At 64.4% G+C, this 17,920-nt stretch overlaps 2 protein-coding genes across 2 annotated transcripts; both read right to left on the bottom strand.

The window, feature by feature from the left end:
* Positions 1–141: 141 nt before the first annotated feature.
* ABCA7 (ATP binding cassette subfamily A member 7) lies at positions 142–13,115 on the bottom strand. Its single transcript, XM_071727927.1, has 49 exons — positions 12,768–13,115; positions 12,588–12,681; positions 12,216–12,357; positions 12,004–12,134; positions 11,820–11,938; positions 11,569–11,748; positions 11,372–11,449; positions 11,025–11,247; positions 10,754–10,893; positions 10,559–10,675; positions 10,240–10,416; positions 9,959–10,167; positions 9,588–9,764; positions 9,286–9,508; positions 8,975–9,196; positions 8,673–8,877; positions 8,487–8,597; positions 8,160–8,331; positions 7,863–7,994; positions 7,650–7,789; positions 7,424–7,561; positions 7,080–7,279; positions 6,925–6,985; positions 6,453–6,655; positions 6,290–6,338; positions 6,033–6,098; positions 5,760–5,917; positions 5,546–5,670; positions 5,355–5,453; positions 4,948–5,143; positions 4,742–4,836; positions 4,494–4,526; positions 4,178–4,283; positions 4,003–4,077; positions 3,730–3,899; positions 3,461–3,638; positions 3,258–3,373; positions 2,911–3,055; positions 2,700–2,823; positions 2,473–2,602; positions 2,266–2,386; positions 2,076–2,138; positions 1,728–1,834; positions 1,400–1,541; positions 1,195–1,329; positions 1,012–1,115; positions 830–922; positions 497–734; positions 142–416 (listed from the first exon to the last, which is right to left on the bottom strand). Exons 1-49 carry the CDS (start codon positions 12,858–12,860, stop codon positions 270–272), a joined length of 6,702 nt encoding a protein of 2,233 aa, XP_071584028.1. The 5' UTR covers positions 12,861–13,115; the 3' UTR covers positions 142–269.
* Positions 13,116–14,250: 1,135 nt separating this feature from the next.
* On the bottom strand, positions 14,251–17,863 carry CNN2 (calponin 2). Its single transcript, XM_071727933.1, has 7 exons — positions 17,622–17,863; positions 16,029–16,150; positions 15,690–15,756; positions 15,464–15,601; positions 15,207–15,323; positions 14,771–14,917; positions 14,251–14,695 (listed from the first exon to the last, which is right to left on the bottom strand). The coding sequence occupies exons 1-7, from the start codon at positions 17,682–17,684 to the stop codon at positions 14,429–14,431; spliced, it is 921 nt and encodes a 306-aa protein (XP_071584034.1). The 5' UTR covers positions 17,685–17,863; the 3' UTR covers positions 14,251–14,428.
* Positions 17,864–17,920: the final 57 nt, after the last annotated feature.

The following is a 17,920-nucleotide window of genomic DNA, read 5'->3' as shown; positions in this document are numbered from 1 at the left end:
GTTAGGAGCGGTGTGGCCACAGAGACCTCTACCCGAGCCACTGCTGCCCCTGCATGGGGTCCCCCTGGCCCGCGTGGGGTCCCCCTGGCTCACGTGTGCCCCGCTGGGGCTGTCGCAGCGTGAGGGCGATGGAGCCCCCCATGCAGAAACAGGATTTTATTTCGTTGCTCTGCTACAGCAAGCAGTGAGCCCCCTGCCCGCTGGGTGCCACGGAGCCCCAGGACCCCCAGCGATGGCAGGAAGGGGTCTGCAGGGCACTGTGTCCCTGCTCAGATGATGACGTTCCGGGAGGTGTTGTCCTTCAGGAACGGTATCCACCTCCTCCAGCGCCTGAGCATCCCTGGGGATTTGTCCTCTGGGACGCTGACACCCTGGGGTTCCTCCTCAGTCTGCTCCCTGGCGAAACGCAGGAAGACCTGTGGGGAAGGGCAGGGTGAGGGGCAGCGCCGCGGGACCCCGGTGTCTGCACCCTCCTGCCCCGCTTCTCCCCCATCACCTGGTCAAGGGTGGTTTGGGACACGGAGAAATCCTCGATGTCGTATCGGCTGCGGCAGTCTGACAGGACGCTGAAGACTCTGGCCAGGGAGGTGACACGGGAGGGGAGGTGGTAGTGCAGGACCTCCCCGTGCTGCTCCTTCAGGGCGATGCCGGGGAACAGGCTCCGCAGCAGCCGGTGCACCCGCAGGGCCTGCGGGAGACCCACCCGAACCAGCATCGTGTAGCCATCCCCAAACCTGCCAGGGAGAGGGGCATCACTGCAGGGCCCGACCCTTTTCCCATCCCTGAAGGGCGGCTGTCAGACCCCTCCCCAAGCCCCCAGCCCCATTACCTGGTCTTGAGATGCTGGATGCTGCCCAGACAACGGAACCGGCCATTGACCATGATGGCCATCCGGGTGCACAGTGCCTCACACTCCTCCATGCTGCCACGGGCGAGGAGTCAGGGGGACTCCCCAGAGGGGGGGGGGGGGGGCCTCCCCTCCAAGGTGGTCCCGGGACCCTGGGAACTCACCTGTGGGACGTGAGCACCACGGACCTGCCGTCCCGGATGACGCTGAGGATGCAGTCCCACAGGAACCGCCGGGCGTGAGGGTCCACCCCTGTCGTGGGCTCATCCTGCAACGGCCCCGGAGGTGGTACCAGCCCGGGCAGGGGCCAGGGGCTGCCACGGGACCCTCTCGCTGCCCCCACTCACCAGGAAGACAATGGGTGGGGAGCTGAGCAGGGCTATGGCTGTGGAGAGCTTGCGCTTGTTGCCCCTGCTGTACTTGCCCACCGGCTGGTCCGCCTGCAGCTCCAGCCCCAGCTTGGTGAGGCCCCACTGAACCACCTGCCAGAGACACAGAGGAGATGAGGGGGGGTCTCCTTGGGCCGGGGGGCCGGGGGGGCCCACACTCTACCTTGGGGGTGTCCTGCTCAGGGATGCCCCGCAGGCGGCTGTAGAACTCCAGGTTCTCCCTCCCCGTCAGCAGCTCCGTGATGGCGTTGAACTGAGGGCAGTAACCCACGTGCTGGCGGACAAGCTGCAGGTTGGTGAGCACGCTGTGGGGACAGGGACAAAGCTGAGCACACACTGGGGACGGTGACAAGGCTGAGCAGACTGCGGGATGAGCACGCAGCAGGGACGAGCCCAGAGCAAGCAGGCAGCTGGGACACGGGCACGGGGGGGGGATGACGGTACCCATGCTGTGTGACAAGCAGCCGCGGGGTCCTCCCCGTCTCACCCACCTGTAACCTTTCAGCCAGGCACACCCCAGTGTCACCCCAGTGTCCCCAGTCAGCATCCTGAAGGTGCTGGTCTTCCCCGCGCCGTTCACTCCCAGGAGACCGAAGCACTACGGGCACAGACTGCACTCAGGGCAGCCCCAGCCCCAGCTCCACCTGCCTGTCTCTCTGTCTGTCTGCCTATCTGTCTGTCTGTCTGTCTGTCCGTCTGTCTGTCTGTCTGCCTATCTGTCTGTCTGTCTGTCTGTCCGTCTGTCTGTCTGCCTATCTGTCTGTCTGTCTGTCTGTCCATCTGTCTGTCTGTCTGTCTGTCCATCTGTCCGTCCATCTGTCTGTCTGTCTGGCACTCACCTCCCCGGGGGGGATGGCCAAGCAGAGCCGCTCCACCGCCGGAACGTTCCTGTGCCGGTACACCTGCGTGGCAGAGCCCGGGTGGTACCGGGTGCTCCCCCCCCGTCCCTGCCGGTGGCACCGGGAGCTCCGGCAGAGGCTGCGGCCCCGCGGCGAGGGATGCGGCAGGGCCCAGCCCCACGGCACAAACCTTGGTCAGGTCCTTCAGCAGCAGGAGGGAGCTCTGCGGGGCCATGCTCTGCACCCTTGCCCGCTCCCTGGCCACATCCCTGTCCTCCCTCTGCAGCCGGGGCAGCCGCCGAGTCTGTGACCTGGGGGCAACACCAGCAGGGGCAATTCCAGGGGCTACCCACCCGCCCCACGGCTGCCCCACGGCTGCCCCACGGCTGCTCCTCACTTGTGCTGCAGGGAGAAGCGGTACTGCAGCAAGAGGGTGAAGAGAAAGAAGATGATGCCCTCAATGGCCATGGCAAACATGTTTGCTCCTGCCAGATTCCAGGAGAGGGGGGACACGAAGCCTTTGTTCCCTGTAAGCAGCAAGAGGGGCTGTAGGAGTGAGGGGACACTGGGACAGGGCCCTGCACTGCCCGGGCTGTGGGGAAGGGGAGCAGCCACAACACTCACCAAACCTCTTGAAGGCATCAGCCATCGCCTGGTTCCTTGCCATGTCCATGAGGCCTCGAGCCAGGCAGAAGTGTGGGAAGATGAGGAAAAGATTCTTCAGGATTCTGTTGATGTCGTGGAGTTTCTGTTGGGGTGAAGGGCAGAGGGTTAGGGGGAGCTGACGCTGGCCCAGCAGGGATGTGAGAGGGGTCCGAGGCAGCCCAGGGCTCACATGGTCTAAGGAAAGATCCAGCATGTAGGTGGCAATGCTGCTGTTGATGCCAATGAAGAGGTTGATGCAGGCCAGGGCCACGTAGGCAGTACTGGGGGTGCTGAAGAAGAAGGAAGCTGGGTACATCAGGGGGGTAATGGACCACCTGGAAGGGCAGGGAGGGAGGGGCTGGCCAGGGTGCACCTCCTGGCCGGGGGACACAGCAGTGTGAACCAGCACCCCACCTCCCCTTCACTACCACCCCACAGCCAGGGCTGCCCCCAACCCTGCTCAGAGCCCCATTCTCCCCATTCCAGGGTCCAGCCAGGGGTCTGAGACCCCCCCCCAGGGTTCCACTGTCCCTTCACCCGTAGAGCAGCAGCAGCAGCACCAGGGCGGGCAGGTTGGCTGAGGACACATAGGACTGCTGCTGGAAGCAGAGGAAGATGAGGATGACCAGCAGAGCAGGGACCAGGTAGTTGCACTGTGGGCACGGAGAAGCCAAGGAGGGGTTCATGAGTGGGACTTGGCCCCCCGGGAGTTGCACCCCATCCCTGTCCCCGTCCCGCACCATGTCCCAGGCGAAGTTGCCCAACCAGTACGTGATGGGCTTCATCCCACTGACAAACTGCAGGTGCTTGGCCTTGCTGACCCTCTCCTCGATGAGGAAGAGCACAAAGCTGGCTGGGATGAAGGACATGGCAAACATCACGCAGATGGAGACCAGCACATCCACCCGGGTGGGCAACCTGCCACGGAGTGGGGTGGGCTCAGCCAGGGTTGGGGGATGAGCCCCGTGTCCCCGGCTGAGCCCCATGGGACCCCGTCCCCAGCACTCACAAGGAGTGCTCTGAGAGCTGCTTCTTGTTGAGGTCGAGGGGGTGGCTGGTGACAGTGATGCCGTAGAGTGTGGGGTCGGTGCCGGGGGGCAGCCAGCCTCGCAGCAGCCCATTGTGGGCCACGTTGATGAACGAGACCATGGAGTGCCAGCCCTTGTTGTTGAACCAGACCTGTGGGACAGGAGAGCCCGGGGGCTCAGACCCCCCAGTCCCACCACTGCACCCTGCCGCCCCCATGGCCCTCTCCCTGTGGGACCCTCATCCCCAGGCACACCTTTACGGTGTTTTTTGCTGCTGAGTTCTGGACAAAGTGGCTGAAGTTGAGCAGGAGCTTTTCTGAGTGGCTGCCCTGGGGGTGGGAACATGGAGTGGGGAGTGGGCTCCGGCCAGAGCCCTCCCAGCACCGGGATGCTGGAGCTGAGCTGAGGGGGGCAAAGCCCCGGCCATACCGGAGTGATGTTGAAAATGTCCCGGATCTCCAGCACCATTTTGTCAATATCTTCCTGCACCAGGATGTCCTGGCTGCTTCTGGAGCCCAGAGAGAAGCCCCCGTACCTGGGGGGAAAGACCAGCACTTCCAAACCCACCATCCCGGGGAGACCCTCCTGGCCCTGAGCACCCTTCTGCCCAGACACAACAGTGAGGGGCAAGCAGCCCAGGGATGAGGTTGCCCATAGATGGATCTGTCAGGCTCTTACTGACCCCACAGGAGACCTCCTGCCCCCCCCCTCCCTGTACAAGACTCCAGCCCCTCCCCAGGCTCACCTCTGCTCGCTCACTGACGTCTTCTCCTTCCGTCTGAAAAAAATGGGGTGGGGAGAGAACCCCCACCCCACAGGAGATGTTACAGCAGCACCTTGACAACCAGCCAACACCCCCTGCTTTCCTCCCTTACCCTGTGGACCCTGTTTGGGTTTGGTCCCCCATGTCCCTCCCTGTCCCTGCTGCAGTGGCAGCTCATGCCAAAGTCCTCCCCACTGTGTCCCCTGGGTGTCCCTGGCCCCAGCACTCACTCCTCACGGATGATCTGGGGATAGGTCTTCACCAGGTAGTCAGAGATGTTCCTGCCTGTCAGGTTCAGCAGGATGTCACCCGTGCCCCTTTCCACCTGGGTGGGACAGACAGAGGGGCTGGATGGACACGCAGCCCCGCTGGCCATCCCACAGCATCCCCTGCACCCAGTGCCCCAGAGACAGCCCTGCTGTGGGTTTGGGGTTACCTGGGGCGGTGGGAACCCCCCAGCCCCCTCGGGGCAGTTGGGCAACACCCATTGAGTCCAGGGCTCACTGCACCGGCAGGAGGGGGACGGGTTGGCCGGTGTCCATCTGTCTATCTGCAGAGCTGCCAGCAGGGCCGGGGGGACCGAGGGGACCACGAAGCCATTAGGATGGGAAGCTGGGGGGCATGGCCTCTTCCTGGCCACCGGCACCATGTCGGGGGAGAGACAGAGAGAAAGAGACAGGAGACCCCTGTTACCACCTGGAGCAAGGCAGAGCCATCAGGTTCTGCCATCACCCCCCGTCACGGGGAGGCTTGGGGGTCCAGCACATCTCAGGGCTGCTCCCAGGGCAGAGGTGGGGGGTGAGGTCCCCACCAGCCCCCCGTCCCAGGGGAGGAGCTGCTCACCCCATCTCAGCATCCCTCATGCACATGGTGCCAAACCCTGGCTCGTCCAGGAGTGCAGCCAGGAGCTGCTCCATGTCGTTGTTCCCCAGGAGGTCGTTGCTGCCAGGAGAAGTGGGAGATGGCAGCAGAGGACACAGGGACACGGGGGTGGGTGACACAGGGGGCACACGGGCACAGGGATGAGGACACACCTGAAGAAGGTGAACTGCTTCCCATACATCCCGGGCTGGAGCAGCAGGGGGGGGTACTTCTGGAAGGGGGGTGTGATGAGGCTGAACAGCAGGGCGAAGCAGACGAAGACAACAGGCAGAATGATCTGTGAGGGGAGTGGGGGGGAAGCCGGGGGTCAGGGGGGGCTCCTCACCCTCCTGCCCCAACCCCTCCCCACCAGCCCCGGGGCCGTACCTGCGCGAAGAAGCCGCGGGTGCTGCGCCGGGCGTGCAGCATCCTCTTGATGAAGAGTGCACGGAGCTGCTGCCAGTGGAGTGCTCCCCCCTTCACCCTTCCCCACGGCTGCTGCAGCCCCCAGTCCCCCCGCGGGGCCGGGGCCGGGGGCTCCTTCACTGCAAGGGCAGAGACGGGACTGGCCCCAGCCCCGGCCCCGGCGGGGAGGAGCTGGGGCGGGGGGCACAGGGGGCGGGGGGCTGGCAGGGTGTCCGTCCCCCCATCACTCCTTACCCAGCTTTATTTCCTCTGCTTCCACATCCCTCTCCTTGCTGGGGGCTGCTGCTTCTCTCTTGGTATCTGACAAAAGGGGGGTGAGACCACCAGGGTGGGACTGAGGCCACAGCCCATGACACCTCCCTGCACCCTTGGATGCTGCCAGCTGGGACCCCAGAGTTGGGAAGGGCGAGGGACACGTGGGGTGCTGGGGACACCCCTTCTGCTCCGGGAGTGTTGAGCATCTCCTCACAGTGCTCAGCTCCATCCTTTACCTGCAGTGCCAGCACCCAGCTCCGTGTTCTGGGTCACCTTCAGGAAGACCTGAGGGTGGGAAGGGGCTGGGGTTAAACATGAGGCCAAACCCCCGGGTCAGGCAGCTCTGGGCTGAGCTCCAGGCAGCGTGGGCACCACAAGAGCTGCAGCTTCTCCGGGTACCTCCTCCAGGGTGGTGTCAGAGATGCTGTAGGTGGAGATGCCCAGCGGGTCCTTGCCAGCTTCCAGCTTGCGGAAGAGTCTGACAAAAGCCCCATCCCTGGCCCCGCTGTAGGGCAGGATGAAGAGCAACTCGTGCCCGATGTCCTCCACCAGCCGGGAGCCAGGGACCAGTTCCTGGATCAGTGCCAATACCTGGGCCACACCTGAGGGGAGAAGGGAGAAGTCTGGGGACCAGAGAAAGGAGCTGGTGGCTGCCGCAGGAACTGGCCAAAGCTGGCACAAGCCCTGCACCCACTCTGGGTGTCCCTGGAGAGGGTTGGAGAAGGCAGGGAGCCCCTTCCCCACCGGTGCAGGGGGGCTGAGAGCCTGGCGAGGGGCTGGATGAACCCCCAAGCCCGCACAGCTGATGGGGAGTGTGTGGGGAGCACCCAGGGGGTGCCACAGCACTGAGGGTGCAGGAAGGGATCCTCACCAGGGGTGCTGGCCACCATGTCTGGCTCCAGGTTTCTGCTCTTGTCCAAGTTGACCCAATCCTATGAGAAAGAGCAGCGGGAGGCTGGCACCACGTGGCAGGACCCAGCCCCAAACCTGGGGATTCCCCCACAGCCAGAGGGCCGAGGGCTTCACCTTTCTGGTGGTCCTGGTGCCGTCACCCATCCTGCCCGGCTTGCGCATCACCAGGGTGAGGTGGTAGCCTGTGCCAAGCTTGGCCTTGAGGAAGAGGGGGGTCCCACAGCAGCAGAGCCGTCCCTGGGAGATGATGGCCGTGCGGTTCCCCAGCAGCTCCGCCTCATCCATGTAGTGGGTGGAGAGGATGATGGTGCGGCCTGGGGGCGGGCAGTGGGCTGGGACCCCAGCCCCCTCACTGACCCCTCCTTTGTGGGCATCACCCACCAGTACTCAGGGGCCTGGGGGAGCTCAGACACACAGAAGGGAAAGCGGGGTTCCCCCCCCAGCCCCCCAGCCCTGACCTCTGCGGTACTTGAGCAGCAGCTCCCAGATCCTGCGGCGTGAGTAGGGGTCAACCCCTGCTGTGGGCTCATCCAGGATGATCACCCGGGAGCCCCCCACGAAGGCGATGGCCACCGAGAGCCTCCGCTGCATCCCAGCTGCCAGGCAGGAGTGACAGCATCAGGGGGGAGCCTGATGGGGCTGAGGACCCCCTGCTCGGGAGCCACTCCTGCCTCCAGCACCCACCCGAGAGGTTCTTGGTGGGCTCCCGGCACTTGTGGAGCAGCCCCGTGTCCTGGATCAGCTGCTTCATCTCCGCCTTCACCTGCTCCTCCGAGAGCCCCTTCAGCCGCCCGTAGAACCAGACGTGCTCCTCCACTGTCAGACTGGGGCAGGAGGGGTGAGCTGGGGGGCTGTCTTGCTCCCCCTGCCCACCCTGCCCACCCTGCCCCTGCCTACATGTCGAAGAGCACGTTGTGCTGGGGACAGACCCCCATGGTCTTGCGGATGCTCTCCATCTCGGAGCGGATGTCCCGGCCCAGGATGTGGGCAGTGCCCGAGGTGGGGGGCAGGAGGCCAGTCAGGATGGATCTGGAGGGGGTCAGAGTGGGGAAAGGGGGTCACAGGCAGCAGGGCTGGGGTGCTTCATCCTATACCCAGTACTCAGAGCCTGGGTCAGTGCAGATGGGATGGGAATGTGGCCACACCGGGGCAGAGCCAGGGTCAGCTCCCGTTCCCCCCAAGCCCCCAACTCACATGGTGGTGGTCTTGCCAGCCCCATTGTGGCCCAGGAAGGAGGTGATCTGCCCCTCATAGAAGTCCAGGCTCAGGCTATTGACAGTCACATGGCTGCTGCCCGGGTAAACCTTCACGAGGTTGCGGATGGAGACGCTGGGCTGGAGATGGGCAGGGGGCTTCTCCACCAGCGCTGGAAAAAAACAGAGGGTCACATCCCAGGCAGGACCCTCTTCCAGGGGGCAGGACCCCTCATGGGGAGGGTAAAGCCTGGGGCTGGGGGGCACACGTCCTGCTCCGTGACTGCCAGCCCTTGGCCACATGGCTCTGGGATGGGAAGGGGCTCACCTCGGGGAGCAGTGAGGGGGGTGGTGTGGAGTGGGGGCTTCTCGTCTGGCTCTCCAAACCAATAGCTCTTCAGGAAGGGGAAATTCCAGGGCTTGGGGATCCCGTACTGACCTGCAGCACACAGGGCTTGAGCGGGGCCAGGGCTGAGGGGGTGTGAGGGACTTGAGGGGGGGGGGTTGTGCTTACCTGGGAAGATGCCCTCGATGTACCAGGTGGCCAGGCCATAGAGAGCAGCGTCCAGCAGCAGCAGCCCCATGGCTGTGGCAGGGCTGTAGCGGTCTCCAGGCAGGGGGCTGCTGCCCATGTTGTGCCACTGGCTGCCCACCCCCTGATCCTCGTAGAGGGAGAAGTACTGACAGCCGAAGCTGAACGCCACCGGTGACATCAGGCTCTGGGGGTGGTGAGACCAGCCCAGGGGGGTTCAGCCCAGAAACCCCCACCCCAAGGCACCCGAGGGGCACTGAGGAGGGGGAACCATACCCACTCACCACGAGGATGCGCACTGGGAAGGTGACGTAGTCCTGCCAGGCAGCACACAGCACGTAGGGCAGGTAGAGGGAGAAGTAGATGATGCCACCACAAGCTGCGGCCAGGTTGGAGCAGAAGAAGAAGGTGCTGATGAGGAAGCACTGGCTGATGGTGGCCACCAAGAAGGTGTTGATGAAGAGGTAGATGGTGGCCGGGTTGCTGTAGGGCAGGATGTTTCCCACCTGCAGACGGAGGCAGGTTGGAGACTGCGGAGCCCCCTGTGCGAGCTCCCCACACCATCCCCACCTCTTCCCCGCGTCCTGCAACCTGCCTTGAGGATGAAGACGAGGAAGGCAGAGCTGAGGAGGAAGAGGATAAAGCTGCTGAGGAACCAGCTGAGCCAGAGGATCCCGTTGCTCAGCCCCATGGTCTTCATTGTCTCCTTGACACGCGTCTCCTTCTCGTGCACCACCCCCTTGATGATCATGGCCACCGAGTAGATCCAGGCCAGCGTCATGAAGAGGGGCAGCGAGCGGCTCAGCCGACGGAGGAACCTGAGGGAGATGGCACCGACCCTTCCCTCTCCATCCTGGCCACTTGAGAGGGTCCCGGGGCAGCTCCCCCCCCACTCACATGTCATCCACATAGCAGGGGTGAGGCATTTGCTGCAGGTAGAGCCCGATCTGCGGGCGGGTCCCGGTCTGCACCCGCACCACCGCCTGCTCCACCAGGTCCTGCAGGTAGGCAAAGCCACCCCAGACGTAGCGCATGTCACCAAAGGGGTCAGCACTGGGGCTTGGCTTCCAAAACCTGAGGGCAGAGCATGGTGCTGGGAGAGGGGACCCCCAGAGCCATGGGAAGGGAAGGGAAGGGAAGGGAAGGGAAGGGAAGGGAAGGGAAGGGAAGGGAAGGGAAGGGAAGGGAAGGGAAGGGAAGGGAAGGGAAGGGAAGGGAAGGGAAGGGAAGGGAAGGGAAGGGAAGGGAAGGGAAAGATGTCTCCCAACCTGTCCCTGATTTCATCAGTCCTCATGACGTTGTCAATGGTCATGCGGATCTTGTAGTGGACGTGGGGGGGCAGCTTGGGGGCCGTGGCATTGATGGGGGGCTGGAAGACCACAGCTGCCCAAAACTGCTGCATCTCCAGCAGCTCCATGGCCCGGGCCACCAGCTGCTTCTCGGTGGCCACCGCCTCGATCTTGTTGAGGCGGGCACACTGCAGGCAGGGCAGGCAGGATCAGCAGGGCTCAGGGAGCTGACCCACCCGGGCAGCCAGGGCCACACGTACCCTCAAGAACTGTGGAAGGGTGCTCAGGATGGCATCGACATCGGTGAACACCTCCTTCCAGGTGATCCCTGAGGCCTTCGCCGGGACGCCCAGGAACCTGGCCAGCGCGGGCAGATTCACGGAGCTGCTGAAGAACTTGGACAGGAGTTGTGCCGTGCGCGGGGACAACAGCAGGTTCTGCAAACACCAGGGAGCTGGGGGGGCAACGCAGCCCACCCCGCTCTGCATACACCCCACCACGCCCCCACCTTGCACCTCATGGCACCCCCATCCCACCACAGCTCAGCCCCTGCTGGGGAGGGGTCTGGAGTCCACGCACCCTTAGGATCTTCATCTCCAGGCTGTTACTGAAGAAGGAGAAGGTGCTGGGTCCCAGGGACTTCCAGTTGTCTCCCACCTCCTCCAGCGCCATCAGCCTCTGGAAGGTCCGGTTCACCTGTGGGTGGGGGTGGGGGTGGGGGGTGAGGCAGGGCAGGGCTGAGCCTCCCAGCCCCCCCCGCAGCCCCCTGCTCACCTCGGCCATGATGCTGTCAGGGCCGGGGCCCGGGGGGGTGTACAGGATCTTCCCGAAGATCATGGGTTTGACCGCCTGCCAGATGATGCTGGAGAACGGGCTGGACTCCAGCTTCTGGAACAGCTCTCGGCAGAAGGGACCTGGGTGTGCACAGAGAGCAGCCCTCACCATTGCCCCCTCCCCACTGCCCCCTCCTCACCGCCCCCTCCCCACCACTGCCCCAGCCCTGTGCCCAGCGAGCCCCCAGCCAAGCCCCCCGCAGCTGACTCACTGCTGGCCTCATCCCGATTCCTGGGTCCCTGCCTCCTACTGCTGCTTTTCAGGAAAGCTTTGATGTCACTGTACTGGTACCAGTTGAGGGAGGGAATGTGCGGCCCCGTGCCCCCAGCTCTCCCGCAGGTGATGAGCTGCAGGGCATCCAAGGTGCTGGCCCCAGGGGACCTCAGAGCCCAGGCGTACTTCTCCCGCTCAAACTTGCTGTACATGGATAAGATCTGGGGACAGGGGGACGGGAAGGGGGCACAGGACACCAAGGGACACAGCAGGGAATGGGGCACTGCTGGGGTGCACAGAGTGGGGGGGATGCACTTGTGCAGGGGCAGGGGGGTGGGGTGCTACCTCCTTCAACATGAACGCTGAGTTCTGCAGGAATCTGGCCAAGGGTTTCATCAGGTTCTCCTTTGAGTTCATCCGGTCCTGCGTGGAGGGCAAGGGAAGGGAAAGTGGTCACAACCCTACTAGGAAGAATGGGGGTCTCTGTCCCTGTTCCACCCAGCACCCCATGGGTCTCAGCACCCAGCTGGGCAGGGGCTCACCGCCAGGAGGCCGGGGATGTTGGTCTCGGTGAGGAAGATGTGCACCATGGCGTTGAGCTGGCGGTAGGACAGGTTGCAGAGGTTTGCCTGTATGTCATCCCTGAGACGCTGATCACCCCCCCGCATCATGTCCGAAATGTTGCAGAACAAGCTCTTCAGCGCGGGCCCCCTCATCTCAAGCTGTCAGGAGTGGGGTTGGTCACACCACAGCCCCCAGCAGACCGGGGAGCAGGGAGCACCCCGATACTCACGATGCGGAGGTTGACTGAAGACTTCAGCAGGATTTCTGCCAGCGTCCGTGGCAGAGAAACTCTGTTCTCTAGGAACTTCAAGACCTTCTCCCTTTTTGGCATGTGTAAGTCCAACGGCACTGAGGAAGCAGGGGTCAGTCAGGGGGGTCTCACTGCCCCAGCACCCCCCAGTTCCTGTGCTCACCTCTGGCCACGTCCCCTGAGCCCTCCCAGAGCTGTATGAGGATGGGCTGAGCATGATTGAAGCTTTGCAGGAGCTGCAGCCCATCGTTTTTGTGCAAAAAGTCATGGGTTTCGGTCAGCAGATTGGAGAGCCTGTGGGGACACAGGGTGGGCAGTGAGACCCCAGCCCCACTGCCTGCCTCTGCCTGCTGTCCCCCTGGCCCCGCCACTCACAGGGAGCTGTTGAAGTTGTTCACCAGGCCAGGGGTCTCTCCCACCGTGGGGTGTGGAAAGCAGGGGTTCCTCATGTTGCAGACAAAACCCTGGAGCCAGGGCACAAGCCCGGCTGAGGGCAGGGCCTTGTTGAGGAAATGGCCTGCAGGAAAGGGAGATTCAGGTCCGGGGAGGGCAGCACGGGACCCCCGGGGTCCTTCACACCCCCCAGCAGGGAAATGCCAGCGAGCCCCAAGCTCACATCCACCTCCCAGTTTTGCCTTCCCTGGTGTCACCCAGGGCTGGGTGGTGTCACCCCACAGGGCTCCCAAGCATGGGGAGGGGATTCCCCGGAAGGTCTGGGCCGGCACCCCCAGGGCACAGAACACTCACACTGATTCTGCTTGAAGGGTGGGCGGGACCTCCGCACCGAGATGAGGATGAGGAAGAGGAAGAGGGGCCACAGGATCTCGATGGCCAGCTGGCTCTGGGGGAGACAGAGGGGGGTTGGGGGGTGGGTCCTGCTCTCCTCCAGCCCCCGGGACCCTCCCACCCACCCCTGTGCCCGCTCACCCGCCGCCGCCAGCGGTATGTGAAGTTCTTCCAGAGCAGCAGCCCCAGCTGGGTGACCACGGCGGGGACACGGGGGCGGTTGGGGCTCCCCATTGCCCCCCTCCCGCAGCCAAGCCCCCCCACCCCCTTCCGTGTTAAATGATGGGGACAGCTCTGGGGATGATGGGGACACGGAGCTGCGCCGAGTCCCGCAGCAGCCCCCGGACCGGGAGCCCCGATAGTGCTCTCGCCGGCCCCGCACTGCCCCTTTAAGAGACTTCCTGGGCTCTGAGGGAGGGGGACAGGGACAGGGATGGGGACAGGGACAGGGCCACGCTCCTGCCTCGCCACCCGCGCTGCTCCCCGCGCGTCGCAGCAACCGCGGAACGGCTGCGGTGCCGTCACAGCGGGAGGGGCTTAAGGGATCTGAGGGCGGGGGGGGAGGATCCCGGCCGCGCTTCCGTTGTTGACTTTGCACCTCCCCGGGCGACCGCCGTCCCTGCCACACCTCCCCATACCCGTCACACCCACTCACACCCCCCCACACCCTGTCACCTACACCCCCCCCAAACCCTGTCACCTACACCCACACACCCACACACACCCTGTCACCTACACCCCCACCACACCCTGTTACATACACCCACACACCCACACACACCCTGTCACCTGCACCCACACACCCACACACCGCCCCATCCCAACACCCCCGCCCTGCCCCGCCCCTCCCGCCTCTCTGAATTGTGGCCTTTAACTCAAAAACTCTGGACGACGCGGCACATCCAGCTGTTGGGAAGTTTTTTATTGCCCACCGTGAGGATCAGCAGACAGCAGCACCGGTTACCACCCCCTACCCCCCCCGCAAGCTGGTTCTCGGTGCCCCCCGGAGCTCAGCCCCCCCACTGCCCCGGGGCTCAGGGGTCTGCGGCAGTTCCCAGCCCCCCGGCACGGAGGGATCCAGCCTGAGCCCCAATACATGGAGATTGCACCAGAAACTGCCTCCCGCTTCTGTTAAAAAAGTTTTAAAAAAAGGTTTCAATAAAAAGCATCCGCATTAAACCCCTCCCCGGGAGGCAAAGCAGCAGAGGGCTGTGCCGGGCACCGGGTACCCCCCCGAGGTGCTGGATGTGGCCACTGCAGCCAGCACTGCCCCAGCCACCCCCTCACTGTGGCTCCGAGAGCTGCAGACACCGCTGCCACGTCCCTGCCCGGCGCCACGGCCACCGCCGCAGCCTCTGAAACTTGGTCACTGTGAGTTCTGAAAAAAAGGCATTTCCAGTTTGGCTTTTCCAGGTCACACCACTACGTGGGGCTATGGGAGGTTCAATCACACAGAATCCCACGCAGAATCCCTGTCCCCCGTCCGTCAGCACCCTGGGCTCCCCCATGCCTGGGGGTCTCTCCTGGCACTGACCCCACACCCTCTCCTCTGTGGGGCTGAGCTGGGTGCCACCAGCACGGGGACAAGAAGCAGCCCCAGTCTCTGCAGGAACTGGCTGGTCTCTTCTCTAGAAATGGGGTCTTTATTTTCTTGCTCAGAAAAATAAAATTAATTTTAAAATTTAAAATAGAAAGAAAAAAAGAGTTTGAAAAGAGGGAATGTCAGAAGTAGAGGCTGGAATGTGGCTGGCAGCAGGGTCTGTGCATGAGATGGTGCCATGTGGGGCTGGGCAACATCCTGCTCAGTAGCCCTCCTCCTCCTCGCAGTAGTAGTGGTATCTGGGGGGGTCCCCACTCTGGTCACAGGCAGCATTGGCCACCTCGCCCTGGCTGCCCTGTGGGCAATATTTGGGGTCGTAGATTTGGCGGCCGAGGCCAAAGACCTGCCCGCTCTGGTTGGCACCCTGGTTGGAGCCCATCTGCAGCGACATGGAGGAGTTGTCACACTTCTCTGTCCCCATCTTGGCATCGTAGATGTGTCTCCTGGTGCCGGGTGCTGTCATGCCCACCTGGAAGGACAGGATGGAGCAGGGCTCGGCCATAGTCCCCCCACGTCCCTCCCCACCATGGCTGCAGTGGCTCACCTGGCTGGCACACTTGTTGGTGCCCATCTGGAGGCTGATGGTGGAGTGGTCCATGGGGGGCAGGATCTGGTTCTTGGGGTCGTAGAGGTGCCTCCTGGTGCCATACGCTGTCATGCCGGACTGGCTGGCACACTTGTTTGTGCCCATCTGACACGGGGTTCTGGTGAGGACCGAGTGCCACCCCACACGTGCCCTTTATCCTCCCTCTCCATCCCCCCGCAGCCCGAGGGGCTCAGCCAGCACCCCCTGACCCAGCCCAGTCACCACCTCTCCAGGGGCCTGGACATCATGTCCTGGACATGGAACCAAGATGGTCCCAGATACTCAAGACACTTGAGGTACCTTGAGCCTTGGGTCCCCCCAGCCACGACTGGGGTTGTGGTGGTGCTGATGGTCTCATAGCACCGGGCCCCTGTCACCTGGCACCCCATCCCACCTGCAGCCCAATCACGCACTGCCCAGCCTTCATCTTGGCCTCATCAAAGTTCCTCTGCTGCTTCTCTGAGTACTTCACCCCGATGTCCACGCCACTCTGCATCCCCTTCGTCTTTGCCTGCCGGGGAGGTACAGTGAAGAAGGACACAAGGGTCCCAGTTCCTCTCACCCTCTTCAGAGGGACCCATAGGCAGCACCCCAAGCTGGGGGTCAGCCCAGGTGGTCCCCAGGGGCTGTGCCCCCTCCCAAGGCACTCACCATGCCCGCCAGTGCCAGCAGGGACACCTGCACCTGCGTCAGGTTCCCACTCTCAAAGAGGTCGTTGGCTTCAAAGAGGTCCACGGGGTTCATGCCGTAGGTGGCCATGGCCTTGATGAAGTTGGAGAGGTTCTCGAGCTGGGGGTGGGGGGTAGAGGGGTAAGAGCCCAGGGGGTGGCAGTGGAGGGGCTGGGGCAGGGCAGGTGGCAGGGCTGTCCCCACCTACCTGGTGCCAGTTCTGAGCCGAACGGTTGATCTTCCTCACCGAGTTGGGCTGCAGCTTGTTCATCAGCCTGGAGGGGGGAAGGGAAGGTGATTTCCACCCCCAGATGCCTGCCAGCCTCCCAGTGCCCCCCCGACACAGAAACTTTGGGGGTGACCCAAGCAATGCCCCAGAGGAAACCTCCGGCTGCTGGGAGCCAGTGGATCCCCCCAGAGAGGGCACGGCTGGATCCAGCCCACTCTGCCCAGGCCAAGGGCTGGGGGGTCCCTAAGAGGCCTCCTGTGTCACCATCCAAAGGGAGTGGGGGCCACAAGGCTGCCCCCAGCACGGTGTGGGACTCACTCGCAGAGGATCACCCCATCCTTCAGCCCTTTCTGGAAGTCAGGCCCGATCTGCTGCCCCGTCACACTCTCAATCCATGTCCTCAGCTCGGCCTCCTTCTGTGGGTCGTACTTCTGGGCGAGCTGGGAGGGGAGGACAGCAAAGGAGCAGCTCAGACAAGACCCTGTTGTGCACCCCAAACCCTGGAGGGGGGATGGCTCCCCATCCTGGGCACAGAACTGCAGCAAGGGCTGGGGACAGCAGCCCCATCCCGAGCAACATTCCTAGGAAGCCTTGGGGACACCGTCCGGTCCCCAGGCTCTGCGGGGTGGTGGAGCAAACCCCCAAACCCGGCCCCGAGCTCCGGGGGTCCCCACGGCCACGCTCTGCTCTCCCCTCCGGAGGGGCCGAGTGCGCGGATTCCTCGGTCACCGCGACTATGCCAGGAATGCGGACGCCTCCTCTCAAATGGAGAGCAGCTGCCCCGGCCAGCAGCGGCCCCGGCAGCATCCCCCGGCCCGGCAGCCTCTCCCTGTGCCCGGCAGGATGGGCACGATGCAGCCCCGCTGCCCGGCGGGCAGACACCGGCCGTGCCTGCGTAGTGGGATCCGTAGTGCCCGGTTTGCAAGGGCTTGCAGGGACCGGGAGGCTGCCACTGGTTTAACTGGTTCCCAGTCGGTGATGTCAGCCCCCAGCAGACGCAGCGGGGCAGCCCAACTGGCTCAAGTCTTGCTGAATCAAACGCCCCGAGCAGGCAGCGGCATGGCCCAGGCGCGTGTCCACCCGCTCGGTGCTGGCACAGCCCCGGTGCAAGCAGGGACCCGTCTGAGCTCCGGGATGAAACGTAAATCCCCTGCGAGGATGGGCACGGAGAGCCGGGACCAGACACAGCCACAGCCCTGCAGCCACGCGGGGCCACCGGGCACTGGTGACCACAGCTCAACCTCTGCTCGCCCGGGGCCACAGCGGTCCCTAGAGACCAGAACAGCCCCGTGAAGGGGCTGCCGTGTCCTCCCAGCCCTGTCCCGGCGGGACCCCTGTGCCCATGGTGCCGTAGCCCCTCACCACAGCAGCAGAGCCACAGCGAGGGCCGGGATGGTGGCACTGGGAACAGTGGGTGCCCCCACCCCAGCCCCATCCTCAGCCTCAGGGGAGATGTCACCTGCCCGGGCAGGCGGGAGGGGCCGCAGCCATCACCCCCCGCCCCAGCTGCGGACGGGAACGGTGTTCCGGGGTTTGCTGGGACCGACAGTGGCCACAGCACGGACCGGGGCGAGGTGGAGGCGGCAGCCAATGCCCGGGACCCCTCCCAGACCTGGTACGCACAGACATCTCCTCGGGACCCCGTGGAGAGGGCCAGGGCACCCCGAGACCGGTAACTCAGCCCCGACACCTCCCATCGCTCAGAGCCCCCGGCTCCGCGTCCTCCGGGATCCCTCGACTCTCCGGGACCCTGGGATGCAACCGGGACCCGCCAGCGGCACCGGGATTCTCGGCTCCCCGGGCCCCCAGGAGCACCGGGAACCGCAGCGCCCGGTGGTCCCGGTAGCCTCCGACCTCTGACTCGCCCCCGCCCGGTGGCACCGAACCCCCCCGTCCCCAGCCGCCACTCACCCGGTTCTTGACCTCGGCGGAGAGGCCGTAGGACGGGCCCTTGTTGAACTGGGAGCCGTTCATAGCGGGGACCGGAGCCGGTACCGGAGCGGGGTGAGGGGTGCGGAGCCGGTACCGGAGAAGGGAGCGGCAGCGGGACCGGGCGGGGCAGGGGGGAGGGTGTCGGGCCCGGCCCCCCCGCGCTGATTGGACGGGGATGAAATGTCCAAATAAGGGCAGGAGCGGCCGGATCGCGGGGGGGTCCCTCACCCCGATACCGGGACCCGGGGGGGACCCGGGGAGCACTGAGGGCCGGGGGA

This window comes from Heliangelus exortis, chromosome 28 (assembly GCF_036169615.1).
Source record: "Heliangelus exortis chromosome 28, bHelExo1.hap1, whole genome shotgun sequence".
NCBI classification, from domain to species: domain Eukaryota; kingdom Metazoa; phylum Chordata; class Aves; order Apodiformes; family Trochilidae; genus Heliangelus; species Heliangelus exortis.
Note: the sequence above shows the minus strand (reverse complement) of the source record. Positions and strands in the feature narration are given on the sequence as shown.

Bases quoted from the DNA above. Each gene is read 5' to 3' on its own strand.
- CNN2 (XM_071727933.1), bottom strand. From the start codon at position 17,684: ATGAACGGCTCCCAGTTCAACAAGGGCCCGTCCTACGGCCTCTCCGCC. The intron at 16,151-17,621 runs GTGAGTGGCGGC...CTCCCCTCCCAG, and splicing joins CCGCCGAGGTCAAGAACCGG to CTCGCCCAGAAGTACGACCC. The intron at 15,324-15,463 runs GTGAGTGCCTTG...CCTCCCCGGCAG, and splicing joins TGCTGGCACTGGCGGGCATG to GCAAAGACGAAGGGGATGCA.
- ABCA7 (XM_071727927.1), bottom strand. From the start codon at position 12,860: ATGGGGAGCCCCAACCGCCCCCGTGTCCCCGCCGTGGTCACCCAGCTG. The intron at 3,056-3,257 runs GTGAAGGGACAG...CTGCCCTTCCAG, and splicing joins CTGCTGCTGCTGCTCTACGG to GTGGTCCATTACCCCCCTGA. The intron at 2,824-2,910 runs GTGAGCCCTGGG...TCACCCCAACAG, and splicing joins TGGATCTTTCCTTAGACCAT to AAACTCCACGACATCAACAG.